The following is a 19,167-nucleotide window of genomic DNA, read 5'->3' as shown; positions in this document are numbered from 1 at the left end:
GATGGAAAACAAAAAAAGAAGAAAAAAATAAAATTATATATAAATTTAAATTTTTTTACATTTATTCTAAATACATTAAATGTTTTATATTTTGGGAGTCTGATGTAATATTTTTGTCTTACACTTGTTAATAAGGTGTGTTTTAAGACCTGTATACAGATGGCATGGCAACTTAATAAAGTTTCTTCAGTTTGGGTTCAGAATCGCAGTTTCTACCATAAAATACAGTGCAACTTTAAAATAGCCAAACGCCAATGGATTCACACAAAGTCTAATCATTAACATGAACTTTAACCTATCCAACAATCTCTCAAGTTCAAACAGCAAAGAGAGAGTTCGACTAACATCGAGAAGAAAGAGAGAGTGAAAAATAGAGAAAAGGTGAGGAATAAGCAGGTAAGTGAAGGCTGTGAGGAGAGATTGAGCCGGTGAGATTAGTGTGTTTTTAGAGATAAAGGAGAATATATAGTTGGACGCTGACGGAGAGGTGGAGGAAATGAAAAGGGGGAGGGGCCAAAGATTAAATCAAAAGCATGTGTGGTTGAATATAGGCTACAGTGAGTGCTGTACAATATAAGGCTTTAAGCAAGTTTAATATATGCTGTTTCGATGTTTTAGAAGGTACAAACTAAAATACATTTGTTGTTGTGGATAATAATTAGCTCTCTTTGACTGCTAATGTGGCTGTTGTCAGACAAACAGATTAGACATTCTAGAAATGCTGTTATTCATCTGCTGAATCTCTTTTCTAACTCTGTAGATATGGATGATAGATCCTTAAAGGTTGGAATTGTGGGATATGGACATTTAGGTGAGTTCTCCAGCAAAAAAAAAAAACTAGTTTGAATAGCCACAACTTTTTCTACAGTGTTACTCCTTTGATTTATTAGCCTACATTTGCACATAAAATATATCATATTATTACAAACTTTCCATTTTCATAGTCTACACTTACTGTTACTATTTTTTAATATAACATACGTAGGCCATCAATTTATGAGCATAGAACTGTCTGAATCTGAATTGAAACAATTTGAAAAATCCACCACAAAATGCTTTGAAAAAAAGTAATGGAAATGTATTTGTCAAAAACTGTGGAAGAGCTGTATTCAGTCTTATGTTCAGTCTCAGTTAATGTTCTGTCAAACCATGAAGCTTTTATTTCATCTTTATCTCCACATTAAGGTCAGTTTCTTGTTGAGAAGATCCAAAGGGAAGGGCCTAAAGTGGGGCTGCAATTAGCATTCATTTGGAACCGAAATCCAGACAAACTAAAAGATTTATTGCCAAAAAAGCTCATTCTGCATGACCTCTCAGATTTCACACACAGGTAAACATTGCAACTATGTGTGTGTGCACGTGTATGTTGCATATTTGTTTAAATGTAAGCGGGAGAGCAAACAGAGCTATGTAATTATGTGTTTTATGTATTTGGTGTGTTTCAGAGTAACTGATGTAATAGTGGAGGTGTGTCATCCACAGATAGTTAAAGAGTTTGGTGTCAGATTTCTGTCACATGCTCATTTCCTGGTAACTTTACTGTTTACCTCTATATTATCACCTGAAATCATGTTTGCCATATTATTTACATTTATTCATAATGATTATGAGCTGTGTTGGTTGCTAGAGGATCATCCCTGATCAAGTTTTTTCCTCCCTCAGGTGGGCAGCCCTTCTGCCCTCTCTGACCCCCAGCTTGAGCAAGAACTCCGCACTGCTGCAAAACAACATGGGAAAACACTTTATGTGCCCAGTGGTGCATTATGGGGTGGCCAAGATATTCAAAAAATGAATGACAGCGGAACTTTGCGGGTGAGACCATTTTGTTATAATTATTTTGAAACACAAGAAATTAAAGCACTGTACAAATTGTTATATGATTGTCCATGAAATATATATTTAACAAAAATTAAAATAACTTAATCATAGCTAAAGTTCAACTTAAGTTTTATTGTCCCTCCCACATTAAAATATATTAAATCATTTTCAAATGTCTCTCGTAGGCTCTCTCCATCCGAATGTCTAAACATCCCTCTTGCTTTCGACTGACTGGTGGCCTGCTCTCTGATTGGACAGAGGGAGAGGGGAGGCGGGTCTTGTACAGCGGCTCAGTAGCAGAGCTCTGCCCCATCGCCCCCAACAATGTGAACACTATGGCAGCTGCGGCCATAGCTGCATCAAAGTTGGGCTTTCATGGGGTTACTGGAGAAATAGTTTCAGACACTGCGTGAGTTGCCAACTGGTCCTCAAAGCATTTCATTCCTTATATCACAATAAAACTGCCTCCATACCTAGACCAGGGCACATTTAAAGTCATTTGCATATTATTGATCTTATTATTGTGATTGATTCATCATTGCCATGTACTGTAATTGCTAAGGGGTTCAGAGTGACATTTCATCATGTTGCTAGGTAGTGGCTCCCTGGTACAAGTAAAAACATTATACTTCGAGTTTAAGTTTTTGTTCAAATCCCTAACCTTGAGTATGAGCTTCTCTTCTCGCCCTTCTCTCCAGATTAGCAGACTATCATATTGTGGAGGTTGAGGTAATTGGTCCAGATGGGTTCTCAGTGAAAACTGTAAGACAGAACCCTGCCAAACTGGGAGCTGTAACCGGAAATGCCACATACAATTCCTTCTGGAGCAGCTTACTGGGTATGTTTGTGTAAGAAAGACAGATGGAGTAAACCAACAGAGTGCATATAGCCAAAAAACACAGTATGTGCTGAACACCCTAAGCCAAATCTGTTTTTACTCAGATAATATAGCCATATAAAACAATTCCATCACAAACTTTTTTGTAACTATCTTCTATGCTTTCTGTCCTGCTAAAGTTTGAAAATTAACAAAGTCCAAAATGATACATGAATATGCAGTTACATATCTCATCTCATATTTTATTGTCTGTCTTATTATATATTGAAGTATATCTAAATTACTTTTTGTCTTTTTTTTTTTTTTCAGTCTGCAAGGGTCATGGAGGGAGGGTATATCTGTGTTGACAACAGTGGATTGCTGCAGAAAGTGTACAAGTTAACCGAAGAATAACAGCTGCACATGATGAATAAAACAAGTGTCGTGTCAATAATGTTGTAGATTTTAATCTCAGTTTTACAGCCGTAACAGACATGACAAACTCAAACAGTGCTGGTGTATATTACAGTATCAATGATGTTCCAGTGTATTCGTTTGGCTGGTTAGCTTTTGCTACATTACTTGCTTGTCATTTAACTCTGGTCTTTAATAACAATAATAAAAATGGCTGGATACTCACTATGGTTTCGACAGTACAGAATAATGAAAGGGGATATCTGCCAGTGAGCAAAGCATTGCAAAAATGTTTTCGGATTAACGGTGCATTCTGTCGTCATTTACTCAAACTCAAGTCTTTTGAAACATGTATGAATTTCTTGCTTTTGTGAAACACAAATGGAGAAGTTTAGCTCTTTTGCACTCGCAAAATGAAAGTGAATAATGACCATGACTGTCAAAGCATGATTTTCAGTAAATAGATTAAATTTGGGTCTGTTCATAATACAAAGATCTTGTACGACTTTAGAAGACCGAGTCATATGGACTATTTTTATTATATTTTTTTGTTTATATACTGAACCTTGACTCACTATTTTTCTATATAAAAGAGCAGCATGAACATTGTTCAAAATATTCTTCTTTTGTGGTCCACAGAAGAAAGTCATACAGGTTTGGAACAAAGTGTATAAATAATGCATTTTTCTTAAACCTTTCCTTTAAGGAATTGATAAGGCTCTCATTTCTAATAAAGGTCTCTTTAAAATAAATGCTTCTATTAATTATGTTCTTCATCTCAATTAGTTTATCACGGGAAGAAACCTACATTAGTAGGCAAAACACTTTTATTTGTATCATCTTAACTTTTCACAGTTGCGATTTGAATGTCAGTTTTAGACTGGCATCACTGGCACACAGCTGGATGTCAATATGGTACGAATCCATATGAATTGTTATTTGAATAACTCTAGCTACCATTTAATTCTTTGCTCTCAGTTGTTTTTGTATTAGGCCTTGTATGAAAGACACCAGTGAAATCTTCAAAAACTATGGCTCACAACATACTTAAATACCTTATTTATTTCTCTTCAGAAAACCAACATGCAAACACTGTTTGCAGGCATTACGTTCACTTTTAGGGGAGTGTTATTATATGTGTGTGTGTGTGTGTGTGTGTGTGTGTCACTGTATATAAGTGCCTCACAGTATAAGCTGCAGTTTGTGTATGTATGCATATAGGAGTGTGTTAGTTTTTTTCAGGAAGACCAACTACTGTATGATTCTTGTTCCGGTTCGGTACAGTTATCGGTTGGCGGATGTTGACCCGGTCTTTCTCTGCTTCCAGATCTTCGTCATATGGTTCCTCCTCATCCTCAGCCTCACTGTGATGAGGAGACGAGTGAAGCGAGTGGGCGGGAGATGGGGGCACCGAGGCGGGCCGCGGGTAACGGAAGCCTGTGGTCTGGATTACATGAATAAAAGAATAAATGTCAACAAGAAATATTTACGTCCATTTCACAGACATTACCAAAGCTGTCTAGAACAGTCAACCTTTTTGACTCCAAGGCCCCAAATTTAAGACTAATAAACTTAATTTCAAATTTGCTTTTCATCGTTTTAACTTACTGAAGTGGGTTCTTGAGGCTCATAGATGTATATGTCCGGGAAAGCTTTCGCCAAAGCCATATGGCGGGCAGAAATGTAATACTAAGAAATAAAAACATGTTATATTAGTTCAAGAACAGTAACCTGTTAGCTTTATTGTTTTGATGCATATACAGTTAATTGGATACATCTTGTGGCTGACAGTCCTGGGTGGAAAAGCAATTCAGTGTGTGTGTGTGTGTGTGTGTGTGTGTGTGTTTATATATATATATATTATATATGTGTGTGTGTGGTGTCTGACCCTGCCCAGATATCTCCAGTCTAGCAGGTCACTGAGGCGCTCGGTTCGGTTCCTTTGAATAATCCTCTGCCTGCGACTCTGCTGACAGAACTGAAACAGGAAAGATGTCAGCTGATTACAGGACTCGTCCACCCCACGATACCGCCGATCCAGAATATAGATACCTGAGAGAGAGGGAATTAGGGACAAATGTACATTACACTTAATGAAACCAAATAAAACTGATTAAAAGAGAATCCTGTAGCTGCTGTTGATCTTTTCCACTGTATATGTACGGCTCTCACCATAAGCTGAGGGGTCGGCAATGTGCTCCTCCATGAAACAGCCAAACCCAGACAGGTTAGTGGAGATGGATGGGATACCCATGACTGTACACTCAGCTAAGAGAGAGATACATTCATTGTGTTGAGTGGCAGTTATTAATACAATATTTAATTAGTTCATACACTACTGTAGTTTGGGATCAGTAAAATTTTGCCCTGTATTTGAAGGAAGTCTTTTATACTTACCAAGGCTGCATTTATTTGATCAAAAATATAGTGAAAACAGTAATATTGTCAATTATTTTATTTAAAATGTTGATTTTTAAAACCTTTCTAATATACTGATTTGCCGCTCAAGAAATATTTATTATTATTATTATTATTATTATTAAGGTTGAAAACAGTTGTGCTGCTTAATTTTTTGTAAAATAATACTTTTTCAGGATTCTTTGATGGAATAGAAAGATCAGAAGAACATCATTTATCTGAAATAAGTCTTTTGTAAAATTCTAAAAATGTCTTCAGTGTCACTTTTGATCATTTTAATACATAGTTGCTGAATAAAAGTATTAATTTCTTTCAAAAAATAAAATGTTGACCCCAAAAGTTTGAACAGTAGTGTACATATAGGAGTACGTGTAGTTATACCTGGTGTGTATCCCCAGGGCTCATAGTAAGATGGAAATACTCCAAGATGGCAGCCTCTCACAAACTCCTCATAGTCCATCGGCAGGAGAGGAGAAGTTGAGGAGAGAAACTCTGGATGGAAGATCACCTAGCAGAAGAATATGAGGCTTTAAAAGTGTATTCAGTATTTTTCCCACAGAAAAAAAGAATCAATTAGTGAGCCTTTAATTAGATACAGGTTATTACAGCATAGAGTGTCTGTGTACCTTGACTCGGTCCTGAGAGGTGTTGAAGAGGCCAATGCGACGGATGCAGTTGAGGATGGGGTCACTGCTGTCCTCCAGCATGTTGTGAGTGCAGACGGGGGGCAGACACTGCCGTTGGGTGGCAAAGATGGCACGCTTCATTATGGTGAAGTCCTCTTTATCTAACATCTTAGACACATCAGGCAACTGCCCTCTGAGAACAAAAAAAAAAAAAAAAAAAGAGCAATGTCACTCCAAAGAAGAGACTCACACATTTTTAATGCAGTCGAACACAAGAGGCAACTCACACTAAAAGTGATTCATAGAGTTTCTTCCCAAAGCGCTCCTTCACAGTCTGTGCAGTGTCCCTGACAATACAACAAAGATGCAAAATCACAACAAAATTCATTCACTGTTTCCACAGACCCTGAGACCCTGAGAAATAAGGGTACTTTCACACTAGCACTTTTGGTGCACGTCAGAGTTCAGTTCGTTTGGTTGATGTAAATGCCGTTTTCTGAACTCAGGTGTGCACCCGTGAACCATACCTGTGTCCACATTAAAAAGGGTGGTCTGGGGTACACATTCATACTAAATCGTGAAAGTGAACCGCTATTAATGACATATGATTCAATAAAACTTGTGCATCTCACTCAGTTTCCTGACAAGCATTACTGACGCACTGCAAGCAGAGAGAATGTACATCTCATTTCTGCACTCCTTCAGCAAAAATGGACTCCCGCATTCTTTAGAACACAGTACATTCCCGACAGATAGATGCAAGTGCCATTATGTGCTGATGCTTTGAAAACAAAACCAAAGGTTCAAAAACCAAAATATATAAGTGAGTTGAGCAGCGCTATGCATTTTGCCACCTTCTCCTGCGTCGTCGTTACCAAGCAACAGGGGTAAATGGCTGCTGCTTTGATGACCCAAACGCACTGTGGTTCAGACCCAAATAATATAATGTGAACACAATCCAATGTGGGCAGGGGGAGGAATCAAACTCAGACCAGGCAAGCAAACCAAGTGTAAATAAGAGTAAATAATAAAATTACTAGAATTTTAACTATTCTTTTCAATTAGGTGATATTATGACTATTGTTTATTTTAACTAAAAATATTTCTTTCTATATCATCATACATCCTTCACAGCAGAATGGCAACAGAAAACAGGCAGCTGTGTTGGGATGCTCATGACTAGTATTGTTATTGTTAACTAAAACTAAAACTATTTTTTTTTTTTTTTTTTAATTGTTATTTTAAATATGAACATAAAATGAAATACAAATATTATATGAAATATTTTAAATGATCAAATTTAAAAGGAAAATTTAAAGGATTAATTTTCACAATGAAAATTTGCCCAAGCTTTACTCACCCTCAAGCCATCCTAGGTGTAGGCCTATATGACTTTCTTCATTCTGATGAACATAAATAGAGAAATATTAATAAATATCCTGACGCATCCGAGCTTTATAATGGCAGTAAGCGTTACAAACGAGTATGAGCTGAAAAAAGTGTCTCCATCCACATCCATCCATCATAAACATACTCCACACTGCTCTGGGGGGGTAATAAAGGTCTTCTGAAGTGATTCGATGCGTTTGTGTAAAAAAAATATCCATATTTAACAAGTTATGAAGTAAAATATCTAGCTTCCACCAGACCGCCTTCAGTATTCAAGTTACGAAGAAAGTGTCAAACTCTAGCAGTTCAAAAAGCTTACACTACGTCCTACGCCTTCCGTATTAAACTTACGGAAAAAAAGTGTAACTGACATGATGCCAGTTTACACTTTCTTCCTAAGTTGAATACGGAAGGCGGTCTGGCAGAAGCTAGATATTTTACACACGTTTTTTTACACAAACGCATCGCTTCGCTTTAGAAGGCCTTTATTAAACCCCCAGAGCTGTGTGGAATATGTTTATGATGGATGGATGTGGATGGAGACACTTTCTTCAGCTCAAACTCGTTGGTCCCGTTCACTGCCATTATAAAGCTCGGATGCATCAGGATATTTATTAAAATATCTCCGATTATGTTCATCAGAAAGAAGAAAGTCATATATACCTAGGATGGCTTGAGGGTGAGTAAAGCTTGGGCTAATTTTCATCTGACAGTGAACTAATCCTATAAATAAAAGTTTAGGTTAAAATTGCTAAAACTAAAACTGAAATAAAAATAAATTATAGATAAACAAAAATAACAAAAACACAACAAAATTACTCAAATTAAAATGAAAATTGAAAATAAAAATATAAGCAAATTAAAAATATAAATAATATTATATTAGCACTGCTTTCAAGACAGGTGTTCTAGGTGATCTTGGAAGTTTATATGAAGTAAGTAGTGTGAGCTTCAGTGTCATTCACAATAGTAGTCCTCACAGTGCAGCTGTCATGGTTACCAGAGCTGTTTCCGGACGGCTTGGCCCTTGAGGGTCTCCACGTTGAAGTTGTTGGTACGAGCAGGCATGATGAAGAACGCTATTACAGTCACCTCGCTGTGATTCACCTGGACACACAAGTAAAATTTTAAAATCACAGTCACTTTGAAACCTTTTCAAACAAAGATTCTTCATCTTCATAACATTTTTTTGTTTTGTACTGTGACTTATCAAATGCACTAGTGATGCGCAGATACTTGCCCTCAGTAGGTAATTAAGCCTGGCCAATGCTTCAAGAAAGATGTCAGCTCCTTTATTTGAGAATTCATAGCGTCCAGCAATAAAAAGAAACACTGTCTTGTCAAGGTTAAAATCTAAATGCCTGCAGGGAACACAAAACAACAAGAAAACATATGTTATGACAGAGTGTTTTGGTATATGGACATGTGAATATGATTGTGTGTATTATGAACTCTGACCCATAGAAATGGCCTCTGACAAACTCCTGGATGCGTGCTTTACTCTGAGCGTGGAGGTTCTGGAACTCATGCATGGCTGAGAACTTCTTCACATTCAGACCATTTGGAGTCACAATATCTGACAGAGAAAAATTCAAATTGATATTTTTAGAAAATGGTTAAAAATGGGTTAAAATGCAGCAGCTTCAAGAAGCATCCTGACTGAAAATGAGGTCAGAATCCCATCTAATACCAGATCAATCTGCCCATGATGGCATTTTAAATGGCATCATCTGACTGACCCATGACGCCATTAGAAATGTAGTGTTACAGTCTCTTTAGGAAACAGTACAAGCAGAAACTTAAGTCACCTGGTTTCCGCTTTAGTAAGTGCTCGGCTTCAATGGCTGTGATCTGAGAGACGGTGGTGAAGACGTGTGCACAGCGGGCTGCTGCACGCTCCAGACAGTACCGGTGATAGATCTGCCTGTCACCTGCCTCTTTATCCAAGTTAAACTACACATGGAGATATAATGAAAGACACTTCAGAGCACTTTCTTTAAAGGTAAAGTATGTAATATTTTTTATGTTAAAAAACATTCTCTCAACCCAGTTTATTGTTCATTGTATTATTAGTATGCTATTCATGGGTTTATCACCCCAAAAATTGTAAACATTGAGCCCCAAGGCACCATCAAAACACTGAGAGCAGTCTGTTCAGATCTGCAGTCAGCTCAGCCTTTAGTGAGAGTTTGGGGCGTGGCTACTGTAGCAGACAGTAGCCAGATGGTGTTTAGCTGGTGTAGAACCATGACTGATGCATTACATGGGAAAAAAGACACTCAGCTTCGATTACAGAAGTGCAAGGCAAAATTCACTGCATTTAGACTAAGTGTGCCGCACAAGACCTGAAAAGTGAAGCCAAAATATTTTGATCACCCCCAGGTGGCTGGAAGCAGTATAGGTCATAAACCCCACCCTCTCCATGCAATCTAATGGGATGTGAGACAAACAAAAAAAAAAATAAAAAAAACTCGGTACTGGAGGGTCGATGTCCTGCAAAGTTTAGCTCCAACCCCAATTAAACACACCTGAACCAGCTAATCAAGGTCTCACTAAGCATACAAGGAACTTTCAAGCAGGTGTGTTGGAGCTGGTTGACAGCTGAGATTGACAGCTTCTCTGAGCGAAGTCATCACTGAGGCAATAACGGACTTTTTTCGTGATTTTCGGGAGGATATTTGAGCTTTAACTTTAATTTCTACATTTCCACAACTGTTTACGTTGTTCTGCAGTAAACCGTACTAACCAATTCGGTGTCAGTGTGGGCGGGGCCTTGATACCACGGCTCCACTTAATCCTCACTACTGCGCAGACTCTGGTTTCAAGTTCACTACTGCGCAGACTCGCGTTTAAAGATGTCAGTGTCATATTGAGGGATCGGCGGCTTCACTTTACTACAATGGAAGAGAGTGAATGTGCATAGTCCATCTTTTTTTACAGTGTATGATTTAGACCCACAAAGATTAATCAGGTTAAACACATCAAAGCGAGCGGGGCACTGCGATGCAACGCGCTACAATGGACGTTTCAATACAACATCATCATGCATCTGTTCAGAAAGACAAATGTACCATGTTTACTCAGCCTCAAACAGTTGTGGCACGTCATGTCAAAAAATGCGCCCGGAGCAGATAGGTTGGATAGGTTTATTATAAGCAAGACGCTCACGTTTGTTCTAGACAGAGTGTTAGCCTGCTCATTTTCATACTCATGACCCATAGCAACACAGCTAAAAGTATTCCTAATATGTTTGACCTTTTATTAAAAAGTCTACTTTTACCTTTTGAGACATGCCTTCACAAGCACCCATAAGAGCTGTGATTATGAGGTTGTTTGAAAATATGCTTAATTTTTGTAATTCCCCGAGGTGCCACTAGTCTCGCAGAAATTACATATTTTACCTTTAAATCAGGGATACCAACTGAATTACAGTTGCTATTTTTGATTCCAGAATTCCCCCTGGGATCTATAAACTGGTCTCTCTCTCTCTCTTTTAGAGCATCTTCGTGTCAAATTATTATTTGCTTGAAAACAGAGAATGTCTTCTAAAGAAAACCAATTCTAACTGGAGTTAGGTTAATAAGCAGTAATGGGGAAGTATCACATATTCCCAAATAAACATTCTCATGCACAAACCTCTGCGAGGTTGTTGTAGAAATCGACGTTCCCGGCACACAGGTATCGGCCGAGCAGAGTGGCGTGTGTGGTGAAGATGGTTGCTACGGGTAACTGGCGCTGCCTGCATAAGACAAGCCCCAAACCTGCCAGCCACTCGTGAAAATGTGCCACGATGTGAGGAGGGTCGTCACACTGAGCTGCAAACTGAAACGCACATAATCAAATCATAATAAATGAGAATGAACCAGCTTTCTTTTATGTCCAAGTTCCAAATAAAAAGAAAAGATGATGTATATTTTAAAAATGTGTATTTAATTCACCGAATTATCAATAAAAATTATTAATATCTAAATTATTTTTTGTTGAATTTATTGACCAAAAAAAAAAAAAAAAAAAAAAAAAAAAAAAGCACATTTACACTGACAAAATTAATATTAATATAAAACATGGAATGACTCACACCAGTGTTATTATAGTTAACTAAAACTATTAAAAATAGTTTCCGTTAATTGAAATAAATCTGAGATTGAGTACAATATAATTATTAAATACTGAAATTAAAAAAACAAAAATGACACTAACTGAAATAAAGTACTAAAATTACTAGAATTTAATTACAAAATTAATTAAAGCTACAAAGAAATGAACTAAAATAACAAAAGCCAATAAACTAAAATTAAAACTGAAAATATAAAAATAAAAGGCAATTAAAAATATTAATAAATACTACAAATATAGTAAAACAACATTGCACACCTCTCCCAGTAGCCATGCAGTGAGGAAGCCAAAGAGAATAGCATCGTTAGCCTCTCTGTCGAACCAGGGCACACCAATACTGCATTTTTCCCACAATTCACTCTTCCAGCGGTCCAGAGACCAGGCCGTGAAGCCCACATCTAGCAGAATCACATATGGAGAGCCTTCAATCAGCCATCGACCAAAATATACCTATAGAAAGAGGCAGAGGAAGGAATGAAGTCAGAAACTTTGCTAGAGATTTGAAATGATTCATGGAAACATTCATGGAAATAGTATTTTGATAATCAAACTTGCTGATATTTTCTTCATACAGTTTCACCAAATTTCAGATCACAATGATCACAATCTTTAATTAATACTTTCAATGAGAAATGATTTATACAAATTCATTTCTGTTCATGTTGACGGCAGAGTGACTTGGCAATAGTGCTGGCATCAATTCACAGTGTCTCTCAGGGGGAAATTTCCTCAAAGAACTGAAATAGACCTCAGTCTGGCTGTAGGACATGGAAATAGCCTTTAACCTTTAAAACACACACCCACCCACCCACAAACACCAGGGAGATGCCACACAAACACTCTCCAGAATGAAGGTTTAGGGTTTCACTGAGGATAAGAGCAGATTAAAACAGACTGTGTGATGTGTGTGCACATATTAGTGTGGATAAATAGGAGGTGAACAAATCTTTTTTCGTATATATTAAGTCAACTAGCCAGCAATTATGTGCGCGCATTTGTATACCTTGCACCCACTGCTGTTCATTTTATCAATGGTTCTTCTGAGTGCTGCATTACAGGGTTCGATCAGCTCCACTTGCGTCCTGACATTGGACTCCACATACGGGCCCACTAGAAAGTAGTTCTCACCCCATTCCTCGCAGGTCAGGCGCGCCTTGGTCTGGATCACTGTGTAAATGCCACCAACTGCCACAAAATGAGAGTGGTTAGTTAACCTTCAACAGATGATTAGGTCCAGCATAGAGAAGGCCACCCAACCCTTTAAGCTTGATGTTATCGACGGCTATCTCAATGTCCCCTTGACCCCTCCTTGACCTTTATCTAATCTATAATATATATAATATTCACAGAGTGCAGCAAATACCAACACCAGGGTCACATGAATCTTGCGGCCCCAAGTATGTGGATGGATACAGTGTCAGCACTTGAGTCATGTGGTATATAGGTTTTTGTGGTGTGACAACAACAACAACAGTATCTGGTTTCTCCTTTCCAAAACTGTAGATGATTGTAGACTACCTAATAACTATCTTAAAGACCTTCAAAACAATTAAGATTAAAAACATTATGACATTGTTGTTAAAAGCTTTTATGCATTTCAGTATTGGTTAATACATTGTACTGTATCAAAAATTTCTTGTCTCAAATGTTTACCAAATATATTGGCACTATCTATGTGAAATTCAATAGGCTATGTACATTGCAGTATGGTTTGTTTACCAGTCCAGCTCTGGTTACTGGAGATTAAACCTTTAACCTTTCATAAAATAGAAGATAAACTGAATACACTGAAATAGTATAACCCTAAATCTCTTTATCTCCACTATGGCCATGCATACATTACTCGCTGCTCAATCCTAACAGAGAGAGTAAAAAACTATGGTATGATAGCACTTTTTCGATATTGTTTTTACACTGACATGTCATGAATGCACTACAAATATCTTAAAAACTAAATTTACAACACAGTTCAAAAGTTTGTGGTCAGAAATTAATACTTATATTCAGAAGGATGCATTACATTGTTCAAAAGTGACAGTAAAAACATTTCTAATGTTACAAAAGATTTCTATTCAAAGAACCCTGAATAAATACTTCACAGTTTCCACAAAAAGCAGCACAACTGTTTTCAACATTGATAATAATAAGAGTTTCTCCTCAAGAACAACTACATCGACCCCTCAGTGCAGAAGGGGGGGATTCCTGGAGCTCCCGGCTGCTTGGAACACACTGGTGTAGTTACACAACTCATCAGAGAGGCCCATGAGAATAGAGGCGACCTAGTCGTCTTGTGGTTGGACCTGGCCAACGCCTATGGGTCCATACCGCACAAGCTGGTCGAGCTCGCTCTACACCTCCATCATGTTCCCAGTAAGATTAAGGACCTGATCATGGATTACTGCAATAATTTCAGGATGCAGGTCACTTCGGGGTCAGGAACATCAGACTGGCATCGCATTGAGAAAGGAATAATAATAGGCTGTACCATCTCTGTTATTCTTTTCACTCTTGCCATGAATATGGTGATCAAGTCAGCTGAGGTGGAATGCAGAGGGCCCTTAACCAAGTCAGGCGTATGACAGCCCCCTGTAAGAGCCTATATGGATGATCTTACCATCACAACGACATCGGTTCCAGGGAGTAGGTGGATCCTACAAGGACTCGAGAGACTCATCACCTGGGCAAGGATGACTTTTAAGCCCTCCAAATCAAGGTCCATGGTGCTGAAGAGGGGGAAAGTGGTTGACAAGTTCCGCTTTTCCATCTCAGGAACTGTCATCCCAACCATCACGGAGCAACCTGTCAAGAGTTTGGGGAAGCTCTTTGACTCCAGCCTGAAAGACTCTGCCGCCATCCAGAAGTCCAACAAAGAACTTGGCTTGGGTTGACAAGTCTGGGCTGCCTGGTAGATTTAAAGCCTGGATCTACCAGCATTCCATCCTGCCCCGAGTCCTGTGGCCCCTGCTGGTCTAGTCCCTAGAAAGGAAGATCAGTGGCTTTCTTCGGAAGTGTCTGGGCCTCCCACGCAGTCTTACCAGCGCTGCACTGTATGGGATGAGTAACATCCTGCAGTTGCCCTTTAGTGGCCTCACGGAAGAATTCATGGTGGTACACACCAGAGAAGCCCTACAGTACAGGGGCTCCAGGGACTGCAAGGTGTTATCAGCCGGCATTGAGGTGAGGACAGGAAGGAAATGGAAGGCTGGGAAAGCAGTGGAGGTGGTAGAGTCACGCCTGAGACAAAAAGGCGCTGGTGGGCACCGTGGCGACAGGCAGAGCGGGCTTGGGCTACTTCCCAAAGACTTTGGTTAGCCAGGCCCACAGCAAGGAAAGACACCATCTGCTCCAGGAAGAGGTCCAAGCAGGCGTGGAGAAAGAGTGAGTGAGCAGGGCGGTGGGACTCCGGCAGCAGGAAGCGTGGACTAGGTGGGAGAGTACACTGCAGCGCTGGATTACCTGGGCAAACATCTTGCAAGCAGATTTCCATCGGGTCCGTTTCCTGGTACAAGCTGTCTACGATGCCCTGCCAAGCCCAGCGAACCTCCATGTCTGGGGGAAGAGCGAGACACCATCCTGCCTTCTTTGCTCTGGAAGAGGCTCTTTAGAACATCTCCTCAGCAGCTGCCCAAAGGCTCTGGCTGATGGGTGCTATCGTTGGCACCATGACCAGGTGCTTAAGGCAATTGCTGAGAGCTTAGCCTCAGCCATCAGCACAAGCAAGAACCATCATGCTCCAAAGAAGGCAGTCCCCTTCATTAAAGCTGGAGAGAAACCCCGGGCATGCCCACAATTAACAACAGGCCTCCTCCACAATGCTTCGGACTGGCAGCTGCAGGTTGACCTGGGAAAACAGCTGAGGTTCCCTCAGCACATTGCAACAAGAAGTCTCCGCCCAGACATGATAGTTACCTCCGAGGTTTCAAAACAGCTGATCATGCTGGAACTTACAGTGCCCTGGAAAGAACGTATTGAGGAAGCTAATGAGAGGAAACACGCTAAGTACCAGGTACTGGTGGAGGAGTGCAGGGAGAGAGGCTGTAGAGGCTTTGCAGGACGGTCATTTAGCAAAGTCCTCAGTCGTTTGGGCATTACAGGGGTGGCCAAGAAGAGGGCCATTCAATCCGCGAGCGAAGCCGCAGAGAAGGCCACAAGGTGGCTGTGGATTAAGAGGGCTGATCCGTGGACTGCTACTGGGACGCAAGTCGGGGCTTGATCAACCCCGGCTGGGTCGCATGACGTTGTGAGAACCGAAACATCCAATGATCCCAGGATACATTACTGAGGATGCGTCCCAGTGCATCCATGAGATGTTTCTTGTATACTAAATCATTCTTGAACATCAAATCATCATATTAGAATGATTTCTGAAGGATCATGTGACACTGAAGACTGGAGTAATTATGCTGAAAATTCAGCTTTACATCATAGGAATAAATTACTTTTTAAAATATATTCAAATAGAAAGCGGTTATTTTAAATACAATTTAATATTTTAATACAATATTTTATTTTAATACAATTTATTTTGTAATAAATTGTATTAAAGGATTAGTTCACTTCGGAATTAAAATTTCCTGATAATTTACTCACCCCCATGTCATCCAAGATGTTCATGACTTTCTTTCTTCAGTCGAAAAGAAATTATGGTATTTGATTAAAACTTTCCAGGATTTTTCTCCATATAGTGGATGGACCGACGAGCTGCTACGTCGATTTAACATGTCGAATTGGCCGAAAAAAAGCCGATGAGGACCAACTTCAGCCGACGGTGCGGAACACACTGAGAAAACTTAGTCGGCCGATGAACAAAAACTGCCCGACGGCCGATCGTCGACTTGGTATGTTCCTGCCTTAACATGATTACATAATGCGCGGCACATCGCAGAGCTAGTGCAAGACAAGCATTTGTGGTTAGAAAAGTATAGAATTTTTTTTTTTTTTTAGAAAAAGACCGATCAAACTGCAGTTTGGACCTTCAACTCGTTGAACCCTGCTGAAGTCCACTATATGGAGAAAAATCCTGGAAAGTTTTCCTCAAATACCATAATTTCTTTTCGACTGAAGAAAGAAAGACATAAACATCTTGGATGACATGGGGGTGAGTAAATTATCAGGAAATTTTAATTCTGAAGTCAACTAATCCTTTAATATTTCACAATATTTCTGTTTTACTGTATTTTTGATCAAATAAATGCAGCCTTGGTGAGCAAAAGAGACTTCTTTCAAAAACAATTCAATCTTACCAACCCCAAACTTAAATGGTAGTGTAGATCTTTGAGATTATGAGTGGAAATGTCTATGACGATACATTAGCAAAGAAACATGCACACCTTTATTAGCGACCTCCCATGCGATCTCGAACAGGACTGCATCCTCCCGATCAAACTCTTCGTCCCAGTCCTCCAGGCCAGACAGGGAGGTGACCGACAAACTGCGCGCCAGTGGCATGCTGGGTAATGGAAAACAATGATAATACAATTGATTTATCCATGTTTTAGTCTCATCTGCACTGAACTCCTGACATTTAAACCAGTATGACTCTTATATCCATCATACGATGATGTGTGCAGCCTTATGTAACACACAAGAGCTGTCTACATCAGTATATGACCTTCAAGCATACACCACACACACACTTCCTCATTCTCCCGAAATGACAATTTCAACAGTATTTCATTCAAATGACTCATCTTCCTACATCGCTCATTGACTCTTCCTCGCTCGGCTTTGCACTTTCAAAAACATTTGAAAAAGCCTCTTATGAGCAAGTACTATGAGAAAGTGCATGTTCAAATCAGGTGAGATATCTCCAAATATAATGTGACACTGTGCCTTCATCTCAAGTCTAAACATGACCTTTCATACATCACAAAACTATGTAATAGCGGGACAGTCATTCACACCATCACACCCTTCAATTACAACATATATTGAGCAACATGAGGCCTGTTTTACAAGAAGGACAGAAAGTGATTGAGAGAAGAGGCTTATAGTCCTTTAGTCCCTATAAACCCAGCCAGGCTTCATTAAAGAAATAACGGTCCTCCATACAACATAAACGCCGTAGCACTGGCTACTTGGATTATGAAACCCCTGTAGTAGGCCTATATTTAAGTGTTAGTGAAATGTCATTCATGACTGAGGAGCATTTTACAACTGCGTCTCTCTCGGATGCGTGCCTGCCTGCGTGCGCGCGCAAGCGCTGCCGTGGTACGTGCGCTTTGACCACACAGGAACAGTCAAAGGCAGAACGTCATTATCACCAGAACAAAATTTCATGTAAAGTGTTTCGTGGGCATAAAATGAAAGTGCATAGAATAAACAGGTGAACACGATCAAAAAAGTCGCAAGTTGCGACATTTCGTCTGCAGGCTTGAGAAAGGACAGACTGGCAAGTCGTGCGCAGGCTGCAAAAGTGGATTTGACACGGGTAAACGAAGAGCACTGCGCGTGACAGTAATCACGGGCTTTGCAGATAGAAGATAATGTGCCTCTGCTGGTTTTAAAACATACGGACATTTAACTTCAGACTGACAACAAACAAAAGCAGTTATGCACTCACCCTGCGGTAGCGTCTTTTCCTCGCTCAGCGGCGCAAGCCTCACATCTGCTGAAATCAATCACCAGGGGGATGATTTGACAGTGGGCGGAGTCTCTTGTGCAAGTTCACCTTGTCTATTAGACAGTTTGGCTGTCCGTCAGCGTGACAGCTCGCACGTCTTAACAAATGTAGGCGTGTCTTATCTGACGCCGTCTCCTCCTCCTCGGTCGCTGGGTAAAGGAAGAGCAGCGCGCCTACGGTCGCAACACGAACTTCCCCAGAGAACTAGGCGTTTACTGTATGATAATTTTGATTGGCTAAACAGAGAATTTAGGGGAGGGGGGGGGGGGAATCTGCATCCCTGCTACTTTCCTCCGATAACTCATAAGGAAGTTGAACTGTTGGCTTTTAATGCGTTTTGTGCGCATTTTCAGCGGCTCATCCTCAGAAACCAACTACCGCCTTGATCAATATAATCAAGGATACATGTACATACATGACAGATTTTTATTTATTTATCATGTCTTCTTGAAAAATGTTTATTTAAAATAAAATAAATAGTAAAATATATGGGTTGCACACGTATATTTTGCTAATTATTTTATTAATTACATAGCATCTTATTTTAATACTATTTTATTATATTTTGTTATTGTAATATTGTATATTTCCTTTTCATTAGTTGTTTTGTGTGTAACGCTTTGGCAATATTGATATGTAAATACAATCATGCCAATAAAGTACTTTAAAACTGAAATTGAAAATTTTTATAGTTAAGGATCACAAATGCGCACAAACACAGTCTTGTTTCTGGGCAAGGTCTTGCCAAAAAAAAAAAAATGTTCATAAAATAAATATTTGTATTATTATTGTTTTATGTTGTTATTGTTTTTATTAACATGACTAATACCTTATTTTATGTTTTCATGTAACTGCTTTTCATGCGTATATTGATGCTTTAGTTAAAATGTTATGTAAAACCATAGACTGTAAAAAGTACGCGACCCTCTCAAAATGGCAGTTATCGT

General features: G+C 39.3%; 2 protein-coding genes across 5 annotated transcripts; one reads left to right on the top strand and one right to left on the bottom strand.

The window, feature by feature from the left end:
• Positions 1-300: 300 nt before the first annotated feature.
• On the top strand, positions 301-3,274 carry aspdh (aspartate dehydrogenase domain containing). Of its 4 annotated transcripts, none has more exons than XM_051886861.1 (8): positions 301-396; positions 761-811; positions 1,186-1,330; positions 1,446-1,530; positions 1,663-1,812; positions 2,004-2,227; positions 2,517-2,656; positions 2,966-3,274. In XM_051886861.1, the coding sequence occupies exons 2-8, from the start codon at positions 763-765 to the stop codon at positions 3,001-3,003; spliced, it is 831 nt and encodes a 276-aa protein (XP_051742821.1). In that variant the 5' UTR covers positions 301-396; positions 761-762; the 3' UTR covers positions 3,004-3,274. The 4 variants fall into 4 exon arrangements, with proteins under 4 accessions (XP_051742821.1, XP_051742822.1, XP_051742823.1 ...); XM_051886862.1 differs by having other exon boundaries at positions 308-381; XM_051886863.1 differs by lacking the exon at positions 301-396 and adding an exon at positions 425-621.
• gys1 (glycogen synthase 1 (muscle)) lies at positions 3,081-18,326 on the bottom strand. The gene is made up of 16 exons (XM_051886859.1): positions 18,161-18,326; positions 16,929-17,047; positions 12,602-12,783; positions 11,857-12,048; positions 11,119-11,304; positions 9,291-9,435; positions 8,941-9,058; positions 8,723-8,843; positions 8,483-8,589; positions 6,381-6,440; positions 6,094-6,286; positions 5,849-5,975; positions 5,222-5,317; positions 4,938-5,101; positions 4,658-4,738; positions 3,081-4,493 (listed from the first exon to the last, which is right to left on the bottom strand). The coding sequence occupies exons 2-16, from the start codon at positions 17,044-17,046 to the stop codon at positions 4,278-4,280; spliced, it is 2,106 nt and encodes a 701-aa protein (XP_051742819.1). The 5' UTR covers position 17,047; positions 18,161-18,326; the 3' UTR covers positions 3,081-4,277.
• Between the last annotated feature and the right edge of the window lie 841 nt (positions 18,327-19,167).

The sequence above is a fragment of the Ctenopharyngodon idella genome, chromosome 3 (genome assembly GCF_019924925.1).
Source record: "Ctenopharyngodon idella isolate HZGC_01 chromosome 3, HZGC01, whole genome shotgun sequence".
In the NCBI taxonomy this organism is placed as follows: Eukaryota; Metazoa; Chordata; class Actinopteri; order Cypriniformes; family Xenocyprididae; genus Ctenopharyngodon; species Ctenopharyngodon idella.
Note: the sequence above shows the minus strand (reverse complement) of the source record. Positions and strands in the feature narration are given on the sequence as shown.

Excerpts from the sequence above, each read along its gene's own strand:
- aspdh (XM_051886860.1), top strand. The coding sequence starts at position 679 with ATGTGGCTGTTGTCAGACAAACAGATTAGACATTCTAGAAATGCTGTT. Across the intron at positions 812-1,185 it reads TGTGGGATATGGACATTTAG|GTCAGTTTCTTGTTGAGAAG; the intron begins GTGAGTTCTCCA and ends CTCCACATTAAG. Across the intron at positions 1,813-2,003 it reads ATGACAGCGGAACTTTGCGG|GCTCTCTCCATCCGAATGTC; the intron begins GTGAGACCATTT and ends TGTCTCTCGTAG.
- gys1 (XM_051886859.1), bottom strand. The coding sequence starts at position 17,046 with ATGCCACTGGCGCGCAGTTTGTCGGTCACCTCCCTGTCTGGCCTGGAG. Across the intron at positions 8,590-8,722 it reads GGCTTAATTACCTACTGAGG|GTGAATCACAGCGAGGTGAC; the intron begins GCAAGTATCTGC and ends TTGTGTGTCCAG. Across the intron at positions 6,287-6,380 it reads CTCTATGAATCACTTTTAGT|AGGGCAGTTGCCTGATGTGT; the intron begins GTGAGTTGCCTC and ends TTTTGTTCTCAG.